Raw genomic sequence first — 24,365 nt, 5'->3', positions numbered from 1 at the left:
GGGAACGTATGCACGCTGAGGGAGGCAGCGCTCGAGCCGCCATTGTTCAGACCGTTCGCTGCGTTCGGTAGACGAGGCGTCTGCTGCGTGGTTCTGAGGATGATGAGGGTGTGTGTGTGTGTGTGTGTGTGTGTGTGTGTGTGTGTGTGTGTGTGTGTGTGTGTGTGACACCATCTGGAGTAATTGTGCTGTGAGTCGATTGGCAGGTGGGGCCAGGTCGTCTGCTCACCGTCGGGGTTCTGGTGCTTTCTCTTTGGTGCCTGCCGCAGTTTAAAGTGCTCCTGAGCACGACACGAAGCCTCGACTTCAAGTGCATCTGCTTTATAGAGCTACAAAAATAACTTGATGAATTAGTAAGCATTAAATTAGCACAGACTGCAATAAGTGAAAAACAGTAAGAGTGAGCATTGGCTCATAATCCTAAACAAAGCCTTCAGTCTGACAGAACAAGTCATTACTTTATGTTGAGCATCTGAGCATCAATAATGGAAACATCTCCCTCCCCAGCGTCAGTTCAGCTACAGGACACTGTCTAATACGAGCTGGACAAAGAAAAGAGGAAACCCTCGCTTCCTTTCCCGCCAGAGAAGATTTATATTTAGGTGCATAAAATGCCTATTTTTCCTGGCAACATTACACAACACAACAAATATACTGTAATCAACTTAAATCCAAGCTTGGTTGGAGCCCCAGCAGCGCTGATCACAGCCTCTGCCTCCCGACTGTAATGTAGCGTCTGGTTGGTCAATGTGAGCCCACGCTCTCCTACAGTAGCACCTGACTGATCGCGCTCTTGCCCCGGATCCCATGGGACTGCAGACGCAGAGAAATGACAACGCCGAAGTCCGTGTTTGGTGAGATACACTTTACTGGTTCAGACAAAAAGGCTCCGGACGCCAGCGAGGGCCCGTTTATTTAGGACGTAATGGAACATAAGCAGAGCGGAGCAGGATGTAAGCGCGGGTCCAACAGTGAAATCTGTTTCAGGATGAGAGCTGCTGTGTAATGTGTCATTCCTGATTCCGATGGAATTGCATGTGTGAGTCTTTGAAGAGGGCGCGCGTGTGTTGCTGTGTGGGTTTGTGTATGTTGGCAGCGTCCATGACAGACTGGGAGTTAAATACTTGGCTGCGCTGGTATTCATAATGAGCCCCAAAGCGATGTCCAGTTTCACTGTGTCTATGCGGCTTGTGTGCGATACGTGTGCGTATATTTGTGTGTTGGTCCTGCATGGCACCAACCTAGATCCTATGCCAAGCTTCCCATTAGCGAAGCACAGTCCATTAAAACCGCATTAACAGCCCCGCTCGCAAAAGAAAACATGTGCACAGCCACAAACATGCTCGCACACGGCACACACACACACTGTACACTGCACCGCGCCGCCTTCCCTTCTGTTAGCGGGGAACTTTAACAACCTAAGGCACAATCCATTCTCAGATCAAGGTCATGAAGGGAAATTACACACGAGCACATGCATATGGACAAGCAGACCTCTACCTCCTTTCCCTTCTGTCCCGCTGCTCCACGAACATGGCTCCCAAAGCCTCCCAGTCCCTCGTTATGAGGCTTATTTATAGTGCGCACTCATTACTTGCTGTTGTGTGTGTCCGTGCGTCCTCAGGTTGTCCATCCCGTCTGTGAAGAGGACCGATGCTGGCCTGTATCAGTGTTTGGTTAGGAACAGGATGGGAGCAGTAATACACAGGAGAACAGAGGTGCAGGTGGCCTGTGAGTACAAGCACGCACGCACACGCACACACACACGCTGGCACAAAGTGTACTCACCATTAAAATGACAACAGCATAGGAGCTTTTTTAATGACAGAGGATGTTTATGAGGAAGCCTGAACCGGAGGCAGCTTCATTTACACCAACAGGCTGCTCCGCTCTTCATGTCCAAATGAAATCACAATTAGTCATCCCCCTTTTAAAGCGAAAAATAGTGGCAAAGTAATTATAATAATATTTTTGTTATTAGGAGGGAGTAGAAAACAGGTCTTTGAAAACATATCAGAAATTCAAATTCACTCTCTAAAGATGCAATTAACATTCCGTCTGACTTAATATGTGTAAAGCATTTAAACTCAGGAACACAAGGTGTATGCTAAGACTAAAGGCCCAGTCACACCGGCATTTAAAGTGGCTCATTCTAATTAAATCTTAACAGTCAGTGGTTTTCTCCCGCATGCAAATTATTGGTGTTGACCAGTAGAGTCTCTGAGGAAATTGGTGGTGTGTGAGTCCAGCATGGATTATAGCTATTACGGCTTCAAGTCACAGCGTCACATTTGGACGCTGCTCACTGGCTTCTGGGAGTTATTGCCGTTCCTTTCATCTGACTAAACAACCGTGGATGGATCGCATCCACTTCCAGCCATATTTGAGCTTGTACTCTGTGCTGCTGTTTTACAGACAGAAGTATCTGTGTTAGTTTCCAAAGTACAACCACCCAACTGACCGTACGGCTGATTTAACTCTTTGAACGAGGACTGAGCTGCTTTCCCTTCGTGGAAGCCAGATTTGTTGCAGGACTCTTGTATTAGACTGCATTAGTTTAGCTCGCTCTACCTCATAATTAAATCAAATGCTGTTCAATCCCGAGAACAAAATGCCAGGGGACAAAAAGCAGCAGACTACAAAAAAGGATAGAAAATTGCTCAGAGAACTTTTATGACCGACTACAGTTTTTCACCAGCGAGCTGCAAATAGTTACCCTGCAAATAGCTTCTACCAGCACATATTTTGTGAAAACACACTGATGAATTCAACTGTGCCATTTTCTAGCCTTAAATACAGTTTTATGTTTTTAAGCTTAATGCCTTTTTGGATTTCCATGTTCTCTGTCCTCGTCTCTCTCCAGTTTTGGGGAACTTCTCCACTGAGGAGCAGAGGAAGACAGTGAGCCAGGGCAGAGCCGCAGTCATCAGCCCGCCCGCCATCGCCTCCTTCCCCCAGCCTGTAGCCACGTGGTTCAAAGATGGGCACAAGGTCGTCCCCGGCAACCGAATGTAGGTGTCCGCCGCCGTCTCAGTCCAGCGCACAGACACGCTGGTACCAAACGCTGCGTGAGATAAATGTCTCATCCTCCAGTTCTTATCCTACAGTGGTATAATAATTAGTCTTCTTTCTAATCCTCGCTCACCAGTTGTTATAATAAGCCTTTCAGATAAGTGACCCTTTTCATTAGACAGCCGCAAAATAGACTTCGGACATTATCAAGACAAGATAAAATGGATTTGATCAAATCTACAAGGTTATTAAGTAGTTTTAGGTGCATGAGGCGTCCCTTTATATTAATTGTGGAGCAGAGATATGAGGATCCTGGCTGCGTTGTGTACGCTGTATTTCACAGCCTTTAGTTTAATGCTGTTCTCTGGCTCCTTTACAAATGACTGTAATTTTTTATTTTTCTAAGCTGCTACTTTCCTGTCACTGTCGTTATTTTGAAGAATGTTAATACAGTTTGTTAATAATTGCGTTGTTGTGACAAAGCAGGGAGTTGCGGGGTTGCTGTAAAAGCCTTTCAGAATAATGTGCCATGGACGAAGCAGCATCTTGAAATATGTACCTGTTTTAATCTACTCATCAGTGAATGTAGGTGTTTAGTTGCCGACCTTTAGTGGTTTTATTAGGCTGCTGTCGCACTCTGAGATAACTAACCTCCCATTAAGGACGCTAACTGCTCCCCTGCGTGTTATTGAATGAAATTGTCAGTGGCCTTTCTGTATGCAGAAATGGCCAGGCAGCAACTTTTTCACTCCTTTAATGACAATTACCGGCTCAGAAGTACTTCAGAGAAACCTTTGTGGATTCAGCTTACATAAAGCATTTGTTTCCTATTTTATTCTTTTCATTGGTTCACATCAAGCTCAAATTTGCTTTTGAACTTGACTGAACACGGGAATTGCTCTTTTTTTTCAGCCTAATACCGCTCAGCTGAGTGTGGCTTAATGATAGTGGACAGCAAATATTGTGCCACTCAGGACACTGAATGCATCAAAAGTGTTTACTGTCAGTGCATCACTACTCTTCTAAATAGTTACCGTATAATAAAAACAGAAAATAAGGAGAGTCACTGTTTCATGGCAACAACAGCTTCTTTCCATATTTTTAAAAAGGCTACATTGTGATGATGAGTATCCTTGAAGTAATGTAATGTAAAATATAGGCTTTGAATATGGACCTAATCACTCCAGCAGAATAATAACCTGACTTAGAGTCTTGTGGTGCAGACACAGCCTGTCAGTAAATATTCAAGGTTCTCAAAAACCTTCGAAATGCAGTATAGTTACTGAACAGCACATTTAGCAGTGACGATCTGTTCTGGAAAGTTTCTATCCTCCAGCAAATCTGACAGCAGCCATAGCGATGGTGCACATCACACCGTTGTGGAAATAGAGCAAAACATATGCAACTAATTGTAAAAGTATAACATGACGAAACGAACGGCGAAACCCAAGCAGCTGCAGACTGCAGCGTAAGCGCTGATGTAAGAGTTGCAGGAGTGGGTTAGCGGAGCATTTAGACCACGATCTGATTTGACAGTGAGCAATCGGCTGCCACAGTTTGGCAGGTGCACTCAGCAGAGGAATCAGCTGATTATGACAGAGACGATGCTGTGGCATGTGCTGCTGTGTGCAGTCAGCGTTCACTTCCCTTCCACCGTGTTTGCAACACAAACCCATCATTTATTAATCTGCCTCCGTGCGCCAGTGTTTGATATTAGCGCACATCGCACCTGCTTAAAGTGCACAGTCACTGATTTGAATTGACAGTATCATATTTTCATGCACTAATGATGGGACAGTCGTGTAGAAATGGAGGCAGCCATGATTACGGGTGCTCGGCATGCAGGGAGTGGGAGTGAGCCGTCCGCGGGCCGTGTTTTGTCTGGTGATGCTCTGCCGGCTCCGTGGTGCCGCCACCTTCACCTGGTGTGTGTTTCAGGGGTCAGTCTGGGCACAGTGAAGGGCAGGCTCAGGGCCTGCAGCTTCAGATCAGGTGACTGCTCTGGCTTTGAAAGCAGCTCCGTTGCTGTTCTGGATCACTTAGCTGCTGTGGAATGAAAACCGACCAGTGAATTCTGAGGCATTACCCTGAACTGGAGCATGTGGCAAAGTCTGCACACTTCAGAATTCATTTGCAGCTTCCATCAGTAGTTGTGTCATCAGCGAAGGTAAGTGAGCTAGCTTGTCCCTGCTCTCCTCTCCAACTCTAGCGAACACAGGCAAATGGATAAATGATGGGTCTTTGTTCCAAACATTATTGAGGCACTGTATATGGCTAATGTAGCTGCAGCTATTTATTGCACACAGTGTTATTTTCTGCTGAATACTTGACTGCCTCCACTGAAGTCGTGAGAAATTAATGCACTTTTGTGAAATACAATGTTAGTGACATTCAGGGAATAGAAGCAGGGGTAATGTCTCGCAATGCAAAGGCTTTACTCTTAATGTAGGAGATGTTTTATTTAGACTCTATAGCAGTTTTACTCTGAGAAATGAAGACGTGTCCCCTGACGTTTTCATATAAAAGCCTCGCTTGTTTCAATTATCTCTATTGAGTGTCGATGACAATCTCCTCCCTTCCTCAAATGAATGAGAGAGAGAAGCAGGCGGGAAGGATTCAGCAGTCATTGTGTGCCATAATACACACCTCCAGCAAACAGCTGGCACAGCTGTACTGTACATCAGAGTACTAAATTAATCAGGGAGCAAATTTCTCTCTCATATGCAGGACTTTTGTCGAAACAGCTGATCATAGGGACAGGTTCGTTAACCACACTGGGTAGCGGCTAAACACTCTAATTAACTGTCTGTCACTCAGGATACTTGTTACAGTAGCAACCAACTGCAGTGGACGTGTGTGGTCTATAGTAGCCTATTATTATTATTATGTTACAGCAGTTTATTTGGGCAGAGGGTTTGTGAAGATTATGACATTTATAATGCAGAAGTCATTCAATTGAATTAATCACACTAACTGAATTTAATAGTCATAATTTCAAACAGCCATCTGTATCGTGGCTTAAAGAAATGAGTCTCTCTAAATCTGGATAAAGTATTCTGATTTGCGTGCACCCCACATTCTCGCCGTGATGAAGATTCATGCATAACATTTCCTTTGAACCCGCGCAGAAGATACTCATTTGCACCTTTCTTCACAGCTCTCCTCTTGTCTCTACAAGACATGTCTTCTCGTCTATCTCCCCTCTCACCTCTCTGCTCTGTCTCTCACTTTTCTGCCTCTAAATTATTCTTTATATTGCTTTGTTCCCCCGCTGGGCTCTCGCTCTCTGTCTCTTTTTATGGTCATTATCATGCTACAGGATATACTGTTATGCAGAGCCCATAAATTCTGGCTTTTGTATAAACTGCTTAACTGTTGTGGTGTGCGCACACAAACACAGACACACACAATCTGTCTCTCCAGACCCGTCTCGGCTGCGTCTACCTGGCTCCGGCGTCTCTGTGTGCGCTCATGCGTTTCGGAGCGACTGCGCCGGGTATTTGCACAGCGTCGCATGCGTAATGGTGGATGTATGCGTTAGTGTTTGTGTGTGGGGTCACGCTGGCTGATCCGGCGGTCCGGCGGGACCGGGCCAGATGGTGCCTGGCGCTGGGCTGTTTTTCGTGGTGACTGAGCTGATGATGTCGTTTATGAAGTTTATTGATCTGATATGCATCCGTCCCAGAGTCCCCGGTCCCATCTCCCTGTCTGTCTTTCTGACTCTCCCACTGCCCTGTGTGACTACTCCCAACCCATCCCTGCATGTCTCACACACACACACACACACACACACACACACACACACACACACACACACACACACACACACACACACACACACACACACACACACACACACACACACACTCAAAATACTGGCCTGCAAAGAACTGTACAAGCTGTCACTTCCCACACACTCTGCTCTAATCTAATGGAGTCCTCTCCCCCTGCCCCTTCATCTCCATGCTGTTCTGGCATCTCTCTCTCTGTTATTTGATTTGGTTTTTACCTCCATCCTCCCATTTTCACATGGTCCGATCCAAGGGGAACTGTGTTCTTCTCCACTGTTCGGCGGCAGTAAAACATCTCTGGAACCATCCTGTCCACTGACGCAGTGTTAATGTTGGGGCTGTGACCTGCAGCCCAGGTTAAGAGTGAGCTGCAGCTTTTAATTAGCTCCTAAGCCGGTGGCAGATGGATGTGAAATGGCTCTGATGGCCGGCAGCTTCAGGACAGCGGCCTGGCTGAGGAGAATTAGACCCTGCTATTCTTCTTCAGGTACACAGGGAGCCCAGGCTGATCAAATAAAGCCAGTGATCTATGCAGGAGCATGGTGTGACAGACAATGAATATTTCAGTTTTTAGCTGCTGGGGGGTCGGAGATGTCACAGGTGGTTGGTGTCAGGACTGGGCCTTGTGGGAAATATTCCTCTTTAAAGACCTGGACTAAGCAGCCATATGCTGCAGCGTGTGCCTCAACATTCATTCATTTTAATTTGTCAAACACCACTTTAACAGAGGGAGCGATTCATTATTTTGCCGCTTTCCATCACGCGCACGCAGCAGAGGTCTGAGCAGAAGGAACTTTCTCGCTGTCTGAACTTTGCGAGCAGATGTTGTGTGTGTGTTCGAGGGTGCGCACGTGCACGTGTGTGTTGGAACGACAGCAAGATCAAGAGAAAGGGAGCATCATTTGGAGGCAGACTCAAAGGACGTGTAGGCTTAGATCCCACCACATGTTGAAAAGACAAGCGGCCATTTGAAAGGTCTCCCATCCATGACAGCACCGCTGCGGTTCATAATGACTGAGTTTCTCACGGCAAGCGGAGGGGAGGATCAAAGTGACTGGGAGAGGAGTAAAGGGAGACATGGAGGAAGCTGCAGCAGATGAATATGGAGTAAGAGTTTAAGCCCACGTGAATCCATTGTGTCTGCGACTTAATCTCTGGAGCCACCGGGAGCTTAGATACTGTATGTGACTTTGTTCTCAATGTTATGATTAAGTTACTTCTGGGATTACAAAAACATCCCGGACGTGTGGGATTTTAAGACATGTGAGTTCACTAAACAGAGGGTTTTTTGCTTACTTTAAGTACATATTGTTTTCCACAATGCAGTATTTCTGCATTTTTAAGGCTTTATTTTAATCACAGATTAACTCGCATTGTGCGTGTTGTTAATTTTCAGTGTAGGAGTTTGAGACCTTGTAAGTGAGATAGTTGGTTATTCATAGTCTGCGATAGAAGCGCCATGTGTCGCACTGTACTGTAGGTGTAAAGTATGTTAATCAGCTGCCGCTTGATGCTGTTCAGTCTCTGTCAGCGTGTCCTTAACGTCCGGACTGCGCTGCTGTCAGCTTCCAGCGGCTGCTCCACAATCTGAGCGCGCACTTGATCAGACCCCTCGTCACTAATGGCGGTGAAAGGACGTAGGTTAAAAGATGCAACACTGTGATCTGACGGGAGAATTTGCATTTAGAATTTCACAGTAAAGTTGTACAATAATTGGTTTTTCAGAGGGAAATAAAAGGCAGGACATGAAGCAACAGGAGCTCTTTTTTGATGCCTGTCTGAACTCCGTATTTTCCAGTTTACCTCTCCTCCCTCTCCTCTGCCTGCTGCCCTTCTTTCTTCCCCCTCTCGTCTCTCCATCCAGTCCCATAATTGAATTGCTCCTTTGGTCCCTTAATGTGGCGGCAAATAACAGAATGAAAATTCTCGACTGTAAACTCTTCAATTTCCACTTCCACATCTTACCGCGGACTGCATTTCATGTGTCTGCTCGCTGTCTCTTGCGCTTCTCACCCTCTCCTTCGCTTTGTCCTTCTGTCTTGTCAGGTAGTATTAACGGTTGTTGATCCCAGTTCAAAGAGAGAATGGTAATTCAGGTTTTCCTCTATACTTGACCTTCTGCTCACCTAATACCTTTAAAGGGGAGCCCATATAGATTTTATACATTAAGGACTGGAGCAGTGATGTGAAGATTTATTTCCTGGTGTATTATGAGGAAGTTTGCTCAGGTCTTGGTAAAAATAACTGTTAACCAGTGGGCCAATGAGTGCAGTTATGGGCTGAAGGAAGTGACCATTCATAGGCAATGATGGTGGAGTTCGACTTGGCAGAAAAGACTGAGCTTTGAAATAATCTGAGCGGTAATTGATAGGGAGCATATAAATGTTTATGTGACTTGTTTTGCCTTCTCTTATTTTAATGATGTGTTTTTATCCTATTTTTTCGTGTTGGCCTCATGAAAACACTCCAAGTAAGGAATGGGGAATTTAGGATTCTGCTGGAGCTGCTCATCCACATCTAACTTTAAATCTCAGCCAGATTGCAACAGCAAACACCAGGAAGAGCTGTGGGCTGTGTGGAGGGAGCGGACTGGTTTGGCATCATCAGATCTGCAGAGTCGTATTAATAAATGTCTGGTTAAAATGATTAGGATCCGCATTCTGCCTGAACTAATGCCACGCGCCATTAGCTTTAAATCACAGATCAGCTGTTCAGGATAACAGCCCTGAGACAACAGAGCCAACAGCGGCGTCGTGCGCTCTGTTGGAGGATGTGTGTGCTCTGAAGCCATGGATCCTTTAAGCTACACGCCTTGGATCATGACTGTCACACCAGCTTACTAGTTCACACCACTGGGACCCAGACAGGCGACAGTGACTGTAGCTTGTTGTTCTTGACCCACTTCTGTCCCACCCACAGTTTGTGTTTCCTACCTTATGTCCCTGTTTTTATCCTCGTTGCCTTCGGCTACAGTTTGAACCGCTTTGTTTACACCTGACTGTGTGGAGGTTAGTAACCTGTAATCACATAATGGAATAATCCCTAAATTCTTGGCTGCTTACAGTGTGGAAGCATTGGGGAGGACAGCGCGTGTGCTGATGCACGGCACAACCACGCGTGTACGCGTTCAGCTGCTCATTACCAGTCATCGTCTACATTAGTGAATTACCGTGGGAATAACTGCAGAAAGGGTTTCCAACCTCACACGCGACGAGTCCGCTGTCAACCTCTGCTTCTGTGTACTGTAATTCCATGGCCTGCGCGCGTGTGACGCGCCGCTTGCCGCTAAAGCGTGGCCGGAGGCGGCTTGTTCTGCCGTCACAATGTTATGCATGAAGAAATCACATGACATGTTTAATTTTTAATGTTATCAGTGTACTGCAGGGGGAGGGGGCCCCGCGTGGTACCGGGACGGAGGGAATAAGGGCCCGCTTTAATTGCGGTGCATTTTCTGGTAATATTATTCATTGTCAAGGTGGAGTGGGATGGAATTGCATTATGAAGACAGCACTTCAGGGCCTGCTGTCGGACTATGAATATTCATCGCTTATTCTGCCAGAAGCAATTTGTTGTAGCTTTGTTTAAAACTGTTGGTGTGTTTTCCAAATCTGTAGACTATAAGTAGAGCCACACGTATGCCAATAGGTAAAAACACAATCTGGTTAATAAATTAGGTTTTCTGTCTGTCTTGACAGGATTGGGTGGATATTTTAGACACGATAGCACCATTATTTCCAGACCTCAGCTCGCAGTCAGATTCCTTGTTTGCTGAGATAACAGCCTCGATATCTGGCGCATGGATTTGAGACTCCTCTCATCTCTTCTTAACTATTGTCCCTTACTTGTAAATGTGTTCCACATTTTCCGTCTTCCACCAGCCAGACTTCTCAGATATCCAAAGGGAAAGAAAAGTTTTTAAAAGTAGTATAGACATAAACTCTCCAGCTGCACATAATGACTCCCTCAAGTGACAGGGGCTTAGTCGGCCTCACACACTCGAGCAGAGGAGACAAGCAGCAGGAGAGGGAGACGGCGGGGAGCAACAAGATCTGTGGCCGCGCTTGCTGTTAACAACCACCCCTTTATTCTGCATTACCACCTGTGAATAATCCTTCAGTAATCATAGCACTTCTTTTAGCATTAAGTCGAACTTTTGAAACCATCACCATCAAACCATTTACCATCCGTGTGTGGATGTTCTCACACACACACACACACACACACACACACACACACACACACACACACACACACACACACACACACACACAGTACATATTATTATATTATACAGTACATGAAGTCATAGTGAATTCATAGTAGTTTGTTTTTCGACCTCAGCCATTCATTTACTGTAGGTTTTTATTTTCTATCATATTATTTTCTCCCTCGTGTGTTTTATGTGGTTGAGGTTTCACTTTCTGGCTGCTTCTGTCTGAAGTGTTCACTCACCAACATGAAGAAAGCGTGCGGCTACATGTAGCTTGAGCTGGCGACGACTTGGATGGGTGGATGTGTATTTTAGAATGGAATCACTGTGCTTCGTCTGTATTAGATCATGTGTTCCCTCTTTTCCTTCCTTCCTCAGCACTTGTGTGTCCCTGCTGACATCCTATCAGGAATCATTATTCCCCCATTACAGGCTGAACCAACACACTCCCACCTGCCAGGCTGTGTGTGTGTGTGTGTGTGTGTGTGTGTGTGTGTGTGTGTGTGTGTGTGTGTGTGTGTGTGTGTGTGTGTGTGTGTGTGTGTGTGTGTGTGTGTGTGTGTTAGCATGTCCCGCGTCTAAAGTCATTAGAAATTCTAAAGACAGAGCCCTCTTTTAATTATGCACTAATCACACTTTTAATTACCTGCCACACACACATCCATCACTGACCACACTGTACTCACACACCCTCACACTGTGTACACACACATCTGTCATTGGAAGGAGTTCTTAACCTATTGACACAGCAGAGAGAGGGAAAGTGAGGGGAGGAATGGAAGACAAGAGGACCTGAGTGTGTCTTGAGGAGAGGCTGCAGACGCTCCGGTTGTGTTCTGGCAGCCTGTTAGCGTCTGGCAGGTGGTTTCCACAGAGCAGACCAAACTAAATAAATGAAGGAAAGGAAAATTAGGTTGTAGATGCAAACACAGATTTCTCAAGAGATTATCTGCGCACATTTCGGTCGTCTCCACACCTGAGAGCCACACAGCCCAGCCAGACCTGAATACTGATTGACTGGTTACAATCTGAGCCCCGACGACGTCCTCCAGATCAGAGAGAGGGATCAATAGGCACAAGATCGCAAGTTTCCCTTCTCTCAGACACAAATAAAGGTTAGATTTTAGCACTTCCTGCTCTTGGGAAATTACACTCTCACTCTCTGTGCTCTAACCTCTCTGTTCATGTATTCACGGGGGACTTTTGTGTTTATGACTTGGGGGCTTAGGTCAAGAAATAAATGCATTCACAGTGTATAAAATGGTGACTCGGTGTCCTCTGTTGTTTAGCTCCAAAGCGTAGCCATCCATCCTTAGTGCCGACAACTCTTACTGTGAGGTCGTGCTACAGGATTCCTATTCATCACGATCACCTTGGCTCAGCAGATAATAACAGTGTTACTAACACGTATCCGTAACGCACACACACACGCACACACACACACACACACACACACAAATCTGCATAGTCAAAGTGGGTGGAGACTAAGTCGAGGTTGTTTTTATGACGACCGTGGTTCCTTTTCAGTATGAGATGGCGTTCACTACTTCACTTCGCTTTTACAGCATGGCAGCACAAAGACACAACATAGTTTCTAGTTACTAGTTGGATTTTGGAACTCTCTGGTGTATCTTCTTGTGTTGCCTTTTCCACTTTAAGGCATCTTTTCCATTTACTACACTGGGGCTCCCTGCGCCACATGTTTGCTCATACTGGTTTGTGCCCACTGATGTTTACCCAGTTGGAAGGAAATACGCACAACAATTTGCCGTCGCGTAGAAGGCCTTTGTGTAAGCACAGGTCAGTGTGAGCGATGCGTTCACTGACCTGTGTCGCTGCAGGCTTTGTGCACATTAAAAATCTATGAGTGTGAGTGCGTGTGTGTTTGTTGTAAATCAGAATGTTTTTGCCAGTGGAAACAACAGTTTTTTTGTGCTTTAGTAATTTCATGTCAATACATTGACAGGTGCATCAGTTAAAGCCTTTGTGTTACAGGAGATGCGTTAACTGTGGTTGGAGTAGTGCTGTTACTAAAGCAGGAACCCACTGTAACAGCTGACACTGTGTATTTACATTTACTCACACAGGCTCTAGTTGCGTAAATGATTACTCTATATCAAAATACTGTACATGGATCCAGCTTCTAGAAAAGTTGTGACTTAAAAACAAAAACCAAACAATCAGCATATTCCAGCGTTCACACGGACCACCTGGAGGCAAGGTTGGAGCCTTCAGTACATGCTGACGGGCAGAATGAAGCCTGAAGTTGTCCAGTAGAGCATCCACTGGTTCCCTACAGCACAGGATGCTCTGCGATCTGAGGATCCAGCCTGGCCGTTGATTGGCTGCTGCCTTCACACACATGCTGGTGACCCCCTGCTGGGAGCGCTGCCGCTGTGGATGGTCTCGGCACAGAGAACCCGACGCGTCTGTTCCCAAAGTTTTGCTGAAGCATGAACTAGTCGGAGCGCAGATACAACGCAGCACTCATTGTGTTTCTGCCCGTCCACCATGATCTGACCTGAGCTGAGCTCCAGCTCAGAGATCTTTGAGGTTTGGTTTCCTCCTTCTGTCCTGTTAATTCCCATCCTCATAATGTACCTTCAGCACATGCTGGTCAGAACAGTACGGTACCTACAGTAGTTACTTTCAGTTACTGTGTTTAAAAGTCATAGTTTTCTAAACAAGTACCTGCGATTTTGTGCTTCAACGACCGAAGGAAAGACTTCTTTCCTTCATTTTCGAATAGATTCACACTTTTATCATTTGCTCGTCTATCAGAATATAAACCACAACCTCTGGAGTCACTATACTTATTCCAGGTTCACATAGTCGCAGGAACCAGACTCATAAAGTCGAGGCTTTCGTGCAAAGTGTGAAAATTTGCATCCTCGCAGTTCAGCTGGCGTCTGGGAGAGATCGTGTTTGAGAACAAGGTGCGTTTCTCCTGCTGGGAGATTGACAGAGAGGGAGCGATGGGGAGAGAAGTCAACTCCAGTTGTGTGGTTAATTGGAAGCAGACGTAATTAGTGCTAATTAGGATAATAGCCATTCGTCTAGAGATCCATCCACCTAATGGGACTACAACAGTCAGTCAGCTGTACACACACACACACACACACACGCTGGTACCATCTATCGAGCCTTGTTAGAAGAATGTCGCCTTCCACTGTAGCTCTAATATCAAAGCGGGTATAAAAGGCACTTTTGTCTTTGTGCGCGTACGTGATTAATTGGCTGGATGTGGACGTACATGGAAAGAGCAGAAAGGAAGTGAGCCGCGGCGCCGCTCTGAGTGAACAAACAGAGTGGAGGCGAACGTCTCGCTCCCGTGTTTACTCAGCATCTAACCCGTCCCCCCCCTCCTCCCCCCCTTTCCTGCCTCCCATTACCCTGGCCTTGCTTGCTCTGCTTTCCCGCACCGTTACTCCTCTCTGGCCGTCCCTCCGGCCACGCCAGGGGACCATAAACAAATATAGTCTGTGCACCGGCCCCCTCTGGCTCCGTGGCACACGCACACACCAATTACTCCTGGCTGCAGCCCCTGGGCTGTGTGGGCACGGGGATACTGGGCTGTGTGTGTGCCCTCTGCATGCGTGCATGTTTTATGGAAGACGTATTGGCTGTGGCGGCCAGCCAAGGCGGTGCGCTCCCACTGAAAAGCCCTCTCTGCGTCCGTTTGACCGTTTGAAGGAACTGTAAAGGTGATTGAGGAAGCAAGCCTGTGATTTAGGCACTGCGTTAATTACAAGTCACAGAGCCGCAGAGTGTGGAGGGCAGGAGGTAGGGAAATGTTTTCTGAGTCAGTGAAGGGGCTGTTAAAATCTCTCACAAACACATTAGTGTTCATTACTGTGGTAACCTCTACCATCTTTCTTTTTTCTCCTCCCCTTTCACTCTTTATTGGTCTCGTGTGCAGTCACATTTGCAGGCCGTTTTTCTCCGAGTGGCCGGATCGCAGGGTTCCGTCAAGCAGAACTAAGATATTAACAGAGTCTGAGTTCAGATTGGATTTTCAGCCATTAGTGAGGCGTCCACCGAGCGTCCGAGGGGTTTGTTTGAGCACTTTGTGTAGACACGTGTGTAATCTAACGCCGAGGCACAACGAATGGCCGGCACCTGAACCCACGCTCATCTGGGACGAGCCGCAGCATCAGGCCCGGTTTGGCTGAGGGCTGTTTGAACAAGACCAACATCATCGCTGCTCGTGGCCAAGTGGGATCCGGTACCGTCGGTTCTCGCCATCCTGTACAGGTCTGCGCGTGCGGCACCTTATTAGCGCCTGACTGCCCAGTTTGAATGATAGCGTTGGAAGTCATTTCTCCGAGTGCCAGCTGACATTTTAAGACGTCAGCTTTTGTCTGAGCAGAGGTCCACAACCCAAATGTTTGCAGTTTACAGTTCTACAAACCAGAGGAAAAAAAACGGAGCTGGAGACAGACAGTGTTTGGCATTTATGCCCCAAGAAACGGTGAATTGATTGTGAAAAACACTTGTCCTTTACATTCCTTTGTTCTCGGGAACCTGGTTTCAGCAGTAAAACGCGCGCGTCCGTGTTCTTTGTTCGGATGCTGACATGTTTTCGACCTTTAGGCGCTGGCGTGTGCTCTCTGCCTGGCTGCCTCTAAATGGGCCTGACGGGTGCCTTTAATAAATAGGAATGTTTTGCTGTTATTATTTTAGTGTAGTCCAAAATGTTTGGCCTTGATTTGAATGGAGATAGACGCGATCCAGGCCTTCTAAATAGTTGATGCACATTTGTAATGCATCAGCGGCCGGCCTCCATTATTTCTTCTCATTTGGTTCGGCTCCAGCAGACTTATTACAGAGATGTTTATGGATTTTTCATCCTCTGCCTTTTGTTAAATACAGATACAAGACAAAGGAGTAGCAGGCATTGTGCGTTAAAGTGTTTGTTCCAGCGAACTTTGGAGCAGCGGCTTCTGCTCACATAATGGACCTGGCAGCGGGAACGACGGCCAGTTCCGGGACGCAGCGGTACCACACAATGTCACACAATGCGTATACTGAAGCTCATAACATAATTAAAACTGCAGCTTTAACCATGGGACACAGATTTTAGTGCTGGTCGCTTTGATCAACAGTGGCACTTTCACATTCTTTACAGTGATGGTAAAGTGACACATTTGGATTTTTATAAACAGGAGCTTTGTGGCTATTTACATACAGTATTCTTTTATGAGAACACAACAAATAGAAATAAGAAAGTAATAAACATTATAAACTTCAAGTAGCCCACGCGTTAATAACTAAGATGTACGTTACGACGCTGTGTGTTTAAAACTAAAAGCAGGTTTCAGTCTTCTCCTTTGTTCACACTAGACATGCGTGTTGATGTCGGTCACGCTGTGAAGTGATGGAGGAGTCGTTCGTGCACGGAGCACGTGTGGCTGCTGAATCCAGTGAGCACACTGTTCAGGTTCACACGCAGCAAAGACGACACAATCGTTTGATTCAACTTGCTCCGTCTTAATTGAGCCTGTAGCTTTTTTTCCAGCATTCTCAGACTTAAACAAATGCGTTTTTAGAGATAATTTTAGAGGTTGTGCAGTTTGGCTGCATAAGCGGATTAAAGAATGTTCAGCAAATATACTGTAAAACAAATCTTCAACCCCAGGCTGTGTTAACAATAGCTTAATTTAAACTCTGCATGGAAAATCACTAAAGCAGTCACTGTCAAACCACTGGCAGCAGAATGTCAAGAGCTGCTGGCAGTTGCCCAGTTCCCTGACTTAACTCAGACTGTTTAATCCCATTACAAAAACAGATCTGTCTTTTTTTTCCTAACTACATCCAAGCGTTGTTAAAAGTTCTCCACATCGTTTTCAGTCTTCTGGTCGCTAACGCCATCATTTGTCTTTTTCCTCACTCTGCACGGTTGCATTACAGTAACACTGTGTCAGGAGAAAGTGTGCTCCAGCTTCTAGCTCAACAACGCGCCACAACAGGAACTGGCTGTCAGACACTTCGTCAGCCCCTCAGGGACCAGATCTTTTTAAAACTCCCAGCTTTGTGTTCACACTGAGTCACGGTGACTCGTTCAAGGGAAGGATGACGTACGTTCAACCCCGCAGACGTAGGTGAAATCACAACAGGAGCTCTGGAACGGTGGTTGGAAGAATAATCGAATGCTACTAATTGGGATGACTTGTAGAGGACGGGGCTGATGGTGATTAGCTCCACTGTGGCGTGTTTATGGCGGTTGCATATAAAGACCAACACAAACAAGCTCCAGCGTTTATTGATGGATATAGTGAAGGCACCGGCTTCACGCTGCAGCTGACTTTTATGGTTACCAATTACTGTTGGATACTGAAAACTACAGCACATCTTGCTGACAGGCAATTTTGAAAGCTGAAAATTTGAATATTTTGAGCTGGTGTAAAGTTTGCACACCTTCCGTCGGCAGAAGTGTGTGTGTGTGTGTGTGTGTGTGTGTGTGTGTGTGTGTGTGTGTGTGTGTGTGTGTGTGTGTGTGTGTGTGTGTGTGTGTGTGTGTGTGTGTGTGTTAACTAGCAGTCGGCCCAACAGGAAATGTGTTGATGTGTCTTGCGATTTGAAAGCAAACATCTGCTTGAAATGGCTGCTGAGAAGAGGCAGCGCCTGTGACGGTGCGTGGAGGTGTGCTCTGCATGCGTGCGTGAGGGCGGCTCCGGGGGTGCGTCTGCCAAAGAGCTGGTCTGGCTTGGGTCCTGTGGTGGAGTGTCCCTCCCCTGCCCGACTGCCAAGGTTGGCTCCGCTGGCAGAGAGCCCGTCCCCGGACGCGACGCACACTCTCACATAAACTCACACGCACCTACATACTTAAAAACAAAAAACCTGCTCTGCCTTGCTCACTCATCCTGTGGTCTGCGACACGCGTGTGCTAATTAGCTGTTGGCACGTTCATCCCGTGTGTGTGTGTGTGTGTGTGTGTGTGTGTGTGTGTGTGTGTGTGTGTGTGTGTGTGTGTGTGTGTGTGTGCGTGTTCAGCAGCCAGTCTTCCACTGCAGACCCCCGAGAGTGTTTATTAAATGAGTCTTGGGGCCGGAGAGTTAATGAAAGACCAATCTGGCTTGGTGCTCTGGTTCGGATCAGTCAGGGGGGAGAGATGGAACGTAAGACAGGACACTTGTATGAAGTGAAGTGGAAGTGGAAGGTTACTGTGTTAGAAAGACAGCCTGAGACAGGGAGCATTCCAGAAGAAAATATGAATAAATCAAGACAGAAATGTGCCGATTGGAATCTGAGTAGGAATGGAAAATGGGGTTTGAGACAGAGTATGGGCCTTGTGTTATTGGTAGAGGGCTGGGGGACACGCCGGAGAATGTGGACAGAGGAGGAATGGGGCGTAGTTGATTACTGTATTTTAATTTCACTTTTACCCAGGGATAAACTATCACACACATGCACACACACACACATAAGCATGCACAGCCATGCACACTGTTACGAATGAGTTTGTCCTTAATTAAAAGTCTGACCAGTTTTTTTCCCACTTTAATTAAATGTTGAGCTAAAAGAGAGAGGAAAGTCGCATGTTAAATTGATGTTATATTAAATGGCTGCTACATTGCTATTCAGTCCGAGTGGAAAAGATGCACGTAAGCTGCTTGACATGCACAACTATTTGTATGTCTGCCTGTGGATCTGACTACATTGTGAGTCTGCGGACGAGCCTGTACAACCGCCCTGCAGCTACTCACAACAAACAAGGAGCTTTTACTGCTTCTTAAAGGGAATTCCAGATGAATCGAGGGCCTCTGACATATGTTGCCTGACGTCTCGTTGGCATATTTCATTTCTTTCTCTCACTTTTCAAAGTTGAATGCAAAGTTATAATGGGAAGTGTAGCCTGAGACCTCCCAGTCTGGAACAAATGACAGCTTGGAGCTGATCGCCGTCCCCCATCAGCCTGTGTCATCACATGTAAGCAATACATATAAATGGATATGAATGGATATGCAAATAAGGGCAGATATTACATGAGCAAATAGTCTTAACTTAAATGTTGCTCCCCTAATCGCTCGAACGCCGCCCACTGAACTCCTCTGACTTTCAGTGCTAATATGCCGGCGGATTGAAATTCCCTCCAACCTCCCAGACGCTCTCCTCCCACAGACGCTGCAGGCAAGTGGAGGCACGTCCGTCTGTTAATCAGCGCACGCACGGAATGAGCTTAACAGCCATTAATTGTAGAACAGCAATCGAGTCTGGTCTGTTGGACAAGAGAGAGCAGGCTAAAGGTTGCGTTGATGCTTCTATTTTAGGCTGGGATGTGCACACGCACACACACACACACACACACGCTCACAAAGCGAGTGTCACTGTTGGGGTTGACGCTGCGGCTCTTTTGGACGTTCTCCTGGGAAATCACACTGAATAAAATTAGACCTGAGGAAACGTGTGGAGCTGCGTGTCATCAAAGTTCCCTTCTCTTCTTTTGTGCCATTTACTGCACATACAAACACCCACTTTAGGATGTTACGCCAGCAACCGCTTGAAAGCCTGGAATGTAGGTGGCGTGCGAGGTGGCGGCCATGACACCTGATCCCAGCGTTACTTCAGCGTCTGTGTCACCTCCAGCGCCGTGGGCTCCGCGTGAGCGCTGGTTTGTTTACCTGCCACCAGCGCCACGCTGTTCTGTGGTCAGATTGAAGTGGAGTGAAAACGCCGTACGTCTCCCTCAACGTGCACCCATTCCCCCAAACTTGAGTGCAAATAACAATGTGCTGCTACGTCTTCACAGTCGTTCCTGCTCCTCTATTATGGTTCATTTACACCGCAGAAAGTTGATCTCCCGGCGGCTTCTGGTCTGAAGGCAGCAAAGCGTGCGTGTGATTGCTCTGTAGCCAAACGTAAGCAGACGCAGCCTATAAGAATGAACGACAGTCATCTGACTGTAATGTGCTTTATTCTCCCCTCGCTCGTATTGATTTTGTCTCACTTCTGGCTCTCAGGTCGGACTCTCGCCGCGCCTCTGTCCGCTGACGCGCCGCAAACACAAGCGGCATCACTGAAAGCATCACTCTGCATTTCCCGCCTGCCAGCGTGTGTTTGCAGAGACGCGTTCAAACACAAGCGCGCTGTGAATCTGCTTTCAGCGGCCGCCGCTCCCTCCTGGCGTCCCCCCCCTCCTCCTCAGCCAACTTCCTGTTACGCTCCCCTGAAATGCAGCAGCGGCACAAAGGCTGCTCGTGAGCGATCGTTCCTTATCTTTGCGTCAGGACGCCGTCACATGCTGTGGGTTTGTGAGTGGGAGCGCGTGTGTGCTGCCTGTTTGTGCCGTATCGATTGCTGCTGCTACATGTGGAAATGAGAATGGATCAGTGTAAAGAAGGCAGAACGCAAGACAGCACACAAACGACGGGAGCGTCCGAAAGAATTAAAGAGACACAAAATTAGCCACATATCAATCTGAGACAGGAGGAGAGATTTATTCAAGCTCCCTTTTTTCTTTCTGATGCTGCTATTCAGTGCTTCCTCCCCCTTACGAATGATCCATGTACCAAATACTCTGCTCCTCAGAGTCTTAGTTGGAGACGTCTTGTACCTTCACTTGTTGTTATTGTCTTTTTCTAATCCCTCATTCGCAGTGTGCTTTGTTTGTGCCTTGCAGAGCAATTACTTTGGACAATCAGCTGGTCGTCCTGGCAACCACCGCATCGGACGCGGGGCGTTACCACGTGGAGGCGGTGAACGAGATGACAGGGGAGAACGCGACGGGCCCCGCCATCTACCTGAGCATCTCAGGTAGGAATCACCTCTGTCATCAGATACAGGCCCGCGTGCATCAAAGCACCAGCATCAGTTCAGACTGATGGCGTGCTGCTGCCTGTGCATGTGGCACAAACACGGACAGATTGTGGATTTGATGAATTTTCAGACTGAAGTAAGTGCTACTGGCTCAAATTTAGATTTTACTTGACTTTTTTTTTAGAATTTAATTAGGTGCTCTGTGTGATCACCAGAGATGAGATTTCCCCAGCATTTTATTAAATCTCAGGCTCGTTTATTAAAAAAGGAAAAAATGAAACTTGAGTTTTTAATTAATATGTGAACTGTTTGTTGGTTCAGAATCTGCTTTCAGGAACAGACTGTTGCAACCTGACAATAAGAGCAGCATCAGCCGCGCGTTTGCTGTTTACTGGCGCATTTGTGGCATTTTGTAAACAGCTTTTTTATTTTCATAGAGTCATGTGCTTCCTGTTAGCTGTACCAGTCGTACTCTGACTGCTGCGGTACAGGCCGTACCTGAGCTCAGCTTCACTCGGCCTCAGTCTGTACAGACCGTCCTTCCACATCTGTTCACAATCTCGCCCTTTCAGCACAAATGTCACCAAATAGAAACTTGCTTTATTCTTTGCAGTTTAATAAGGATTAAAGTGGCCTGGAACATGTTAATCAGTCTGTGAAGACAGACTCGTTGATATTTAAAGAAATGCTAAAGCCGTACTGTGCATGAAAGGGTTAAGTCAGACAGGCTCCTTAATTCGAAAGGTCCTGCATTTTTAACTTGCATTTGCATTAGATTAGTCGTGCGTTCAGCAGAATACCATTTATTCATCATTTAATTATTGTTTTTTGGTAGCGAATGGTAAACAGCCACTCGTTCGTTTCAGAGCAAATTGCAGCGCGTGGTAATTGTTAGCCTCAGTCTATGTTCCTGCCTCTGTCACGGCCGAGGCTCCGTCGCTCCATCGCCGCGTCCCCCCGTCGCAGCGTTTCTCCTTGGAGGCCGGAGCAGAGACTCCGCTGTCTAACAGTCCTTCAGCTGGAGTGCTCGCTGCGGCTAAATGAGCGAGCGAGCGAGCGAGCGAGCGAGGGAGTGTATGTTCCGTCCCTTGGGGCAGTGTCGAGTTTTAATTAGATTCTCTTTACAGGGTCGTATCCTTTGGCATCCGACGACACACACGTATAAACGCGCGCACACACTCACAGGCACATAAATACGCGCGCAGTACCTTGTTACAGCTGTCAGCGTGGAGCGCACCCTTGGGTGTTTTTAGCAATGGTAAGGGTATAGTTAGGCTCCAGTGATCAGTCTTCTGCCATAAACTTCTCTCTGTGTTTCCTCCTATAAACATTTCCCGGGAAAATATCGTTTGCTATAAAAGCGCATATTTGATGAAGGCATTTGTCATTTTGACTGGGAAGGAAAGCAGAGGACTCAAACGTAAGGAGGAGCAGAGTCAACAGGTGATTCTGTCTGGTTGAGCAGTGAATCCCTTTTCGCTTATGAACGTGAATGCATTTGGAGCATCCATACAAAGAACGCGTGCCCGTCTTAGCACCGCCATGCTGAGATCTGCACCTCCTGTTACTTAGAGCCACACGTCACACATGACAGCTGGGCTTTTTGTTCGTCTCACCTCTTCTTCTCCCTTTTGCCTCCTCCCCCTCCCCCTCTCGGCTCCCCTCTTTTCCTTTCCATTAGGCAGCCAGCACTGGATTTGACTGTAGAAGTTCATAGCTGTCAGTCAAATTTTCTATTTCTGAGAATGTTGTCTTTCTTTTCAGAAATTCAACCGAATAAATGAGATACCTATTTTCTATTCTCCCCTCTCTTACTTTGATTTGGCATTGTGCTCAACAGAGAAGAGAGAGCGAGCGAGAGAAAGAGAGAAGTGCTAGAGACAGAGACAGAAAAGAAGAATTAATGAAGTGAGTCGTGGGTGTAGACAGAGGATATGACCAACAACCTGTTAATGTCACGACTGATGGGGAAGAAAGCGCTTTGCATATTTCTAAAACACATGTGACAGTCGTGAGAACGCACACTGAAATATTCAATTCTTAAAACAAGCTTTTTTCCAAAATGTCCTCCCAACAATGATCGAACTCCGATTTTACAGCTCGATTGTCTGCCTCGCATTGTTTTAATGATCGACTGTTGTTTAATCCACAAAGTCTGTGGGAACAAAGGGACGTGGCGCGGTTCACAGCTGCCGCCGCTATATAACCTGCCTACTTGACAGATCCATTATCTGCATGTCCCTGACCACTATCCTGTAACTGTGGCCCGCGCCGCTGGAAATAAAAGCACTAACTGTCAGCCGCGGTTTCGCTGGAACAGCCACAATTGATAGCAGCTGAACAGCTTGGTGAGAGGTCACGCGCTGCAATCAGAGCGAGTACAGCCCCCGCTCTAAAATAAACAGCTCCTGGAGCTCTTCATCATCGCAGACAACATATGGTGTCACGGAAGACATTTTCAGTCCGTCACCGCTGCAGACTCAACATGACAGATTGGGAAGAGGCCGGAGTTACGCGTGAGGCAGACGTCCGCATATTCATTCAGCATCGGCCCGTCCGGGGAGGAGGGGTCAGGCTCGAGGCTCGGCTCTGCTCAATTAGTTACTGTACACGATGCACATGTTTGATTCCGTGTGTGCGCGTGTGTGTTCGCACCGGAGCGCAGGAGACTGCTAATAGCCTCGGGGTATTTCTGTTAGTGACAGGAAACGAGGATCCCTACTCCAATTAATTAAGCCTCGTGCATACCTGCTATCATCTCGCTCTCTCTCACACGCTCACACACACCTCAGCCTGTCAATCAAAGCGGCAGCCGGTCCCCCAGATGCCCGGGACCGCGCGTGCATGTCCGTGGGCTTCCATTCATTACGCTGTGGTGCTGGTCTTTGTGGATTTTCGCGTCAGAGCATTAGAGCATCAAAATTTCCCCAAAGAGCGGCGTCTGCGGAGGGGGAGAGTGCCGCACGGACATGCACACCTGCACACGCGAAGCGGAGGCATCCGGCATTTCTGGAGCTCTGCAGATGAAATAAACCAGACTAAAAGACCTGGGTCCTGTGATAAAGGAGTGTGGAATAAATGTTGTTCCACATATGGAGCTGAGATGCAGCACAGGAGGGGAGGGGTGGTGAATGGGAGCAAAGACAATGAGGTTGAGATGCATATATGTGCTGGTACGTTATTGCTATCGCGCTGTAACAAGCTATCTTCACTTGAGGCCCAGTACTGGACCAGCTTCCTTTATTCTGTCTGCAGAGGAGACAGTAATGAAACCTGTTAATGGCTGTTGAACTTCAGAAACGCTCGGTACAGTCGAAGCGCTGCCTCCGTCCGTCCTTCCTAAGAGGTCTCCAACAATTTTGTATTTCACTCAGCGAAGTTGGGGGCTGAGGCGAGTTTTTAACTGATGCTGTAGATGCAGCGATGCACTGACTTTTAGTCCCTAAGTGCAGCTGATTGCATGTTTTTGTTGAATCCTCCGTGACTCATAAATGCCCACATGTCAGAGTACGTCTGCAGCACAGACTTCCTTTCATGTCGTTGTTGCTCAGACTTCCAGACTCATTTCACAGGCTGAGCGGCACTTCCTGTAACTA

The 24,365-nt window shown here is 46.9% G+C and overlaps 1 protein-coding gene across 5 annotated transcripts in view; it reads left to right on the top strand.

Annotated features, from left to right (window-relative positions):
• Positions 1 to 24,365, top strand: part of LOC114856379 (protein sidekick-1-like) — a 172,308-nt gene that overhangs the window by 64,038 nt on the left and 83,905 nt on the right. For all 5 annotated transcript variants that reach the window (XM_029152286.3, XM_029152293.3, XM_029152302.3 and 2 more), the window contains 3 exons: positions 1,625 to 1,731; positions 2,864 to 3,011; positions 20,633 to 20,766. In XM_029152286.3, the coding sequence (XP_029008119.1) occupies positions 1,625 to 1,731; positions 2,864 to 3,011; positions 20,633 to 20,766 (389 nt within the window). The remainder of the gene's footprint in view (positions 1 to 1,624; positions 1,732 to 2,863; positions 3,012 to 20,632; positions 20,767 to 24,365) is intronic.

The sequence above is a fragment of the Betta splendens genome, chromosome 1 (genome assembly GCF_900634795.4).
Source record: "Betta splendens chromosome 1, fBetSpl5.4, whole genome shotgun sequence".
NCBI classification, from domain to species: domain Eukaryota; kingdom Metazoa; phylum Chordata; class Actinopteri; order Anabantiformes; family Osphronemidae; genus Betta; species Betta splendens.
The sequence above is the reverse complement of the archived record's forward strand: the minus strand, read 5'-3'. Positions and strand labels throughout refer to the sequence as shown.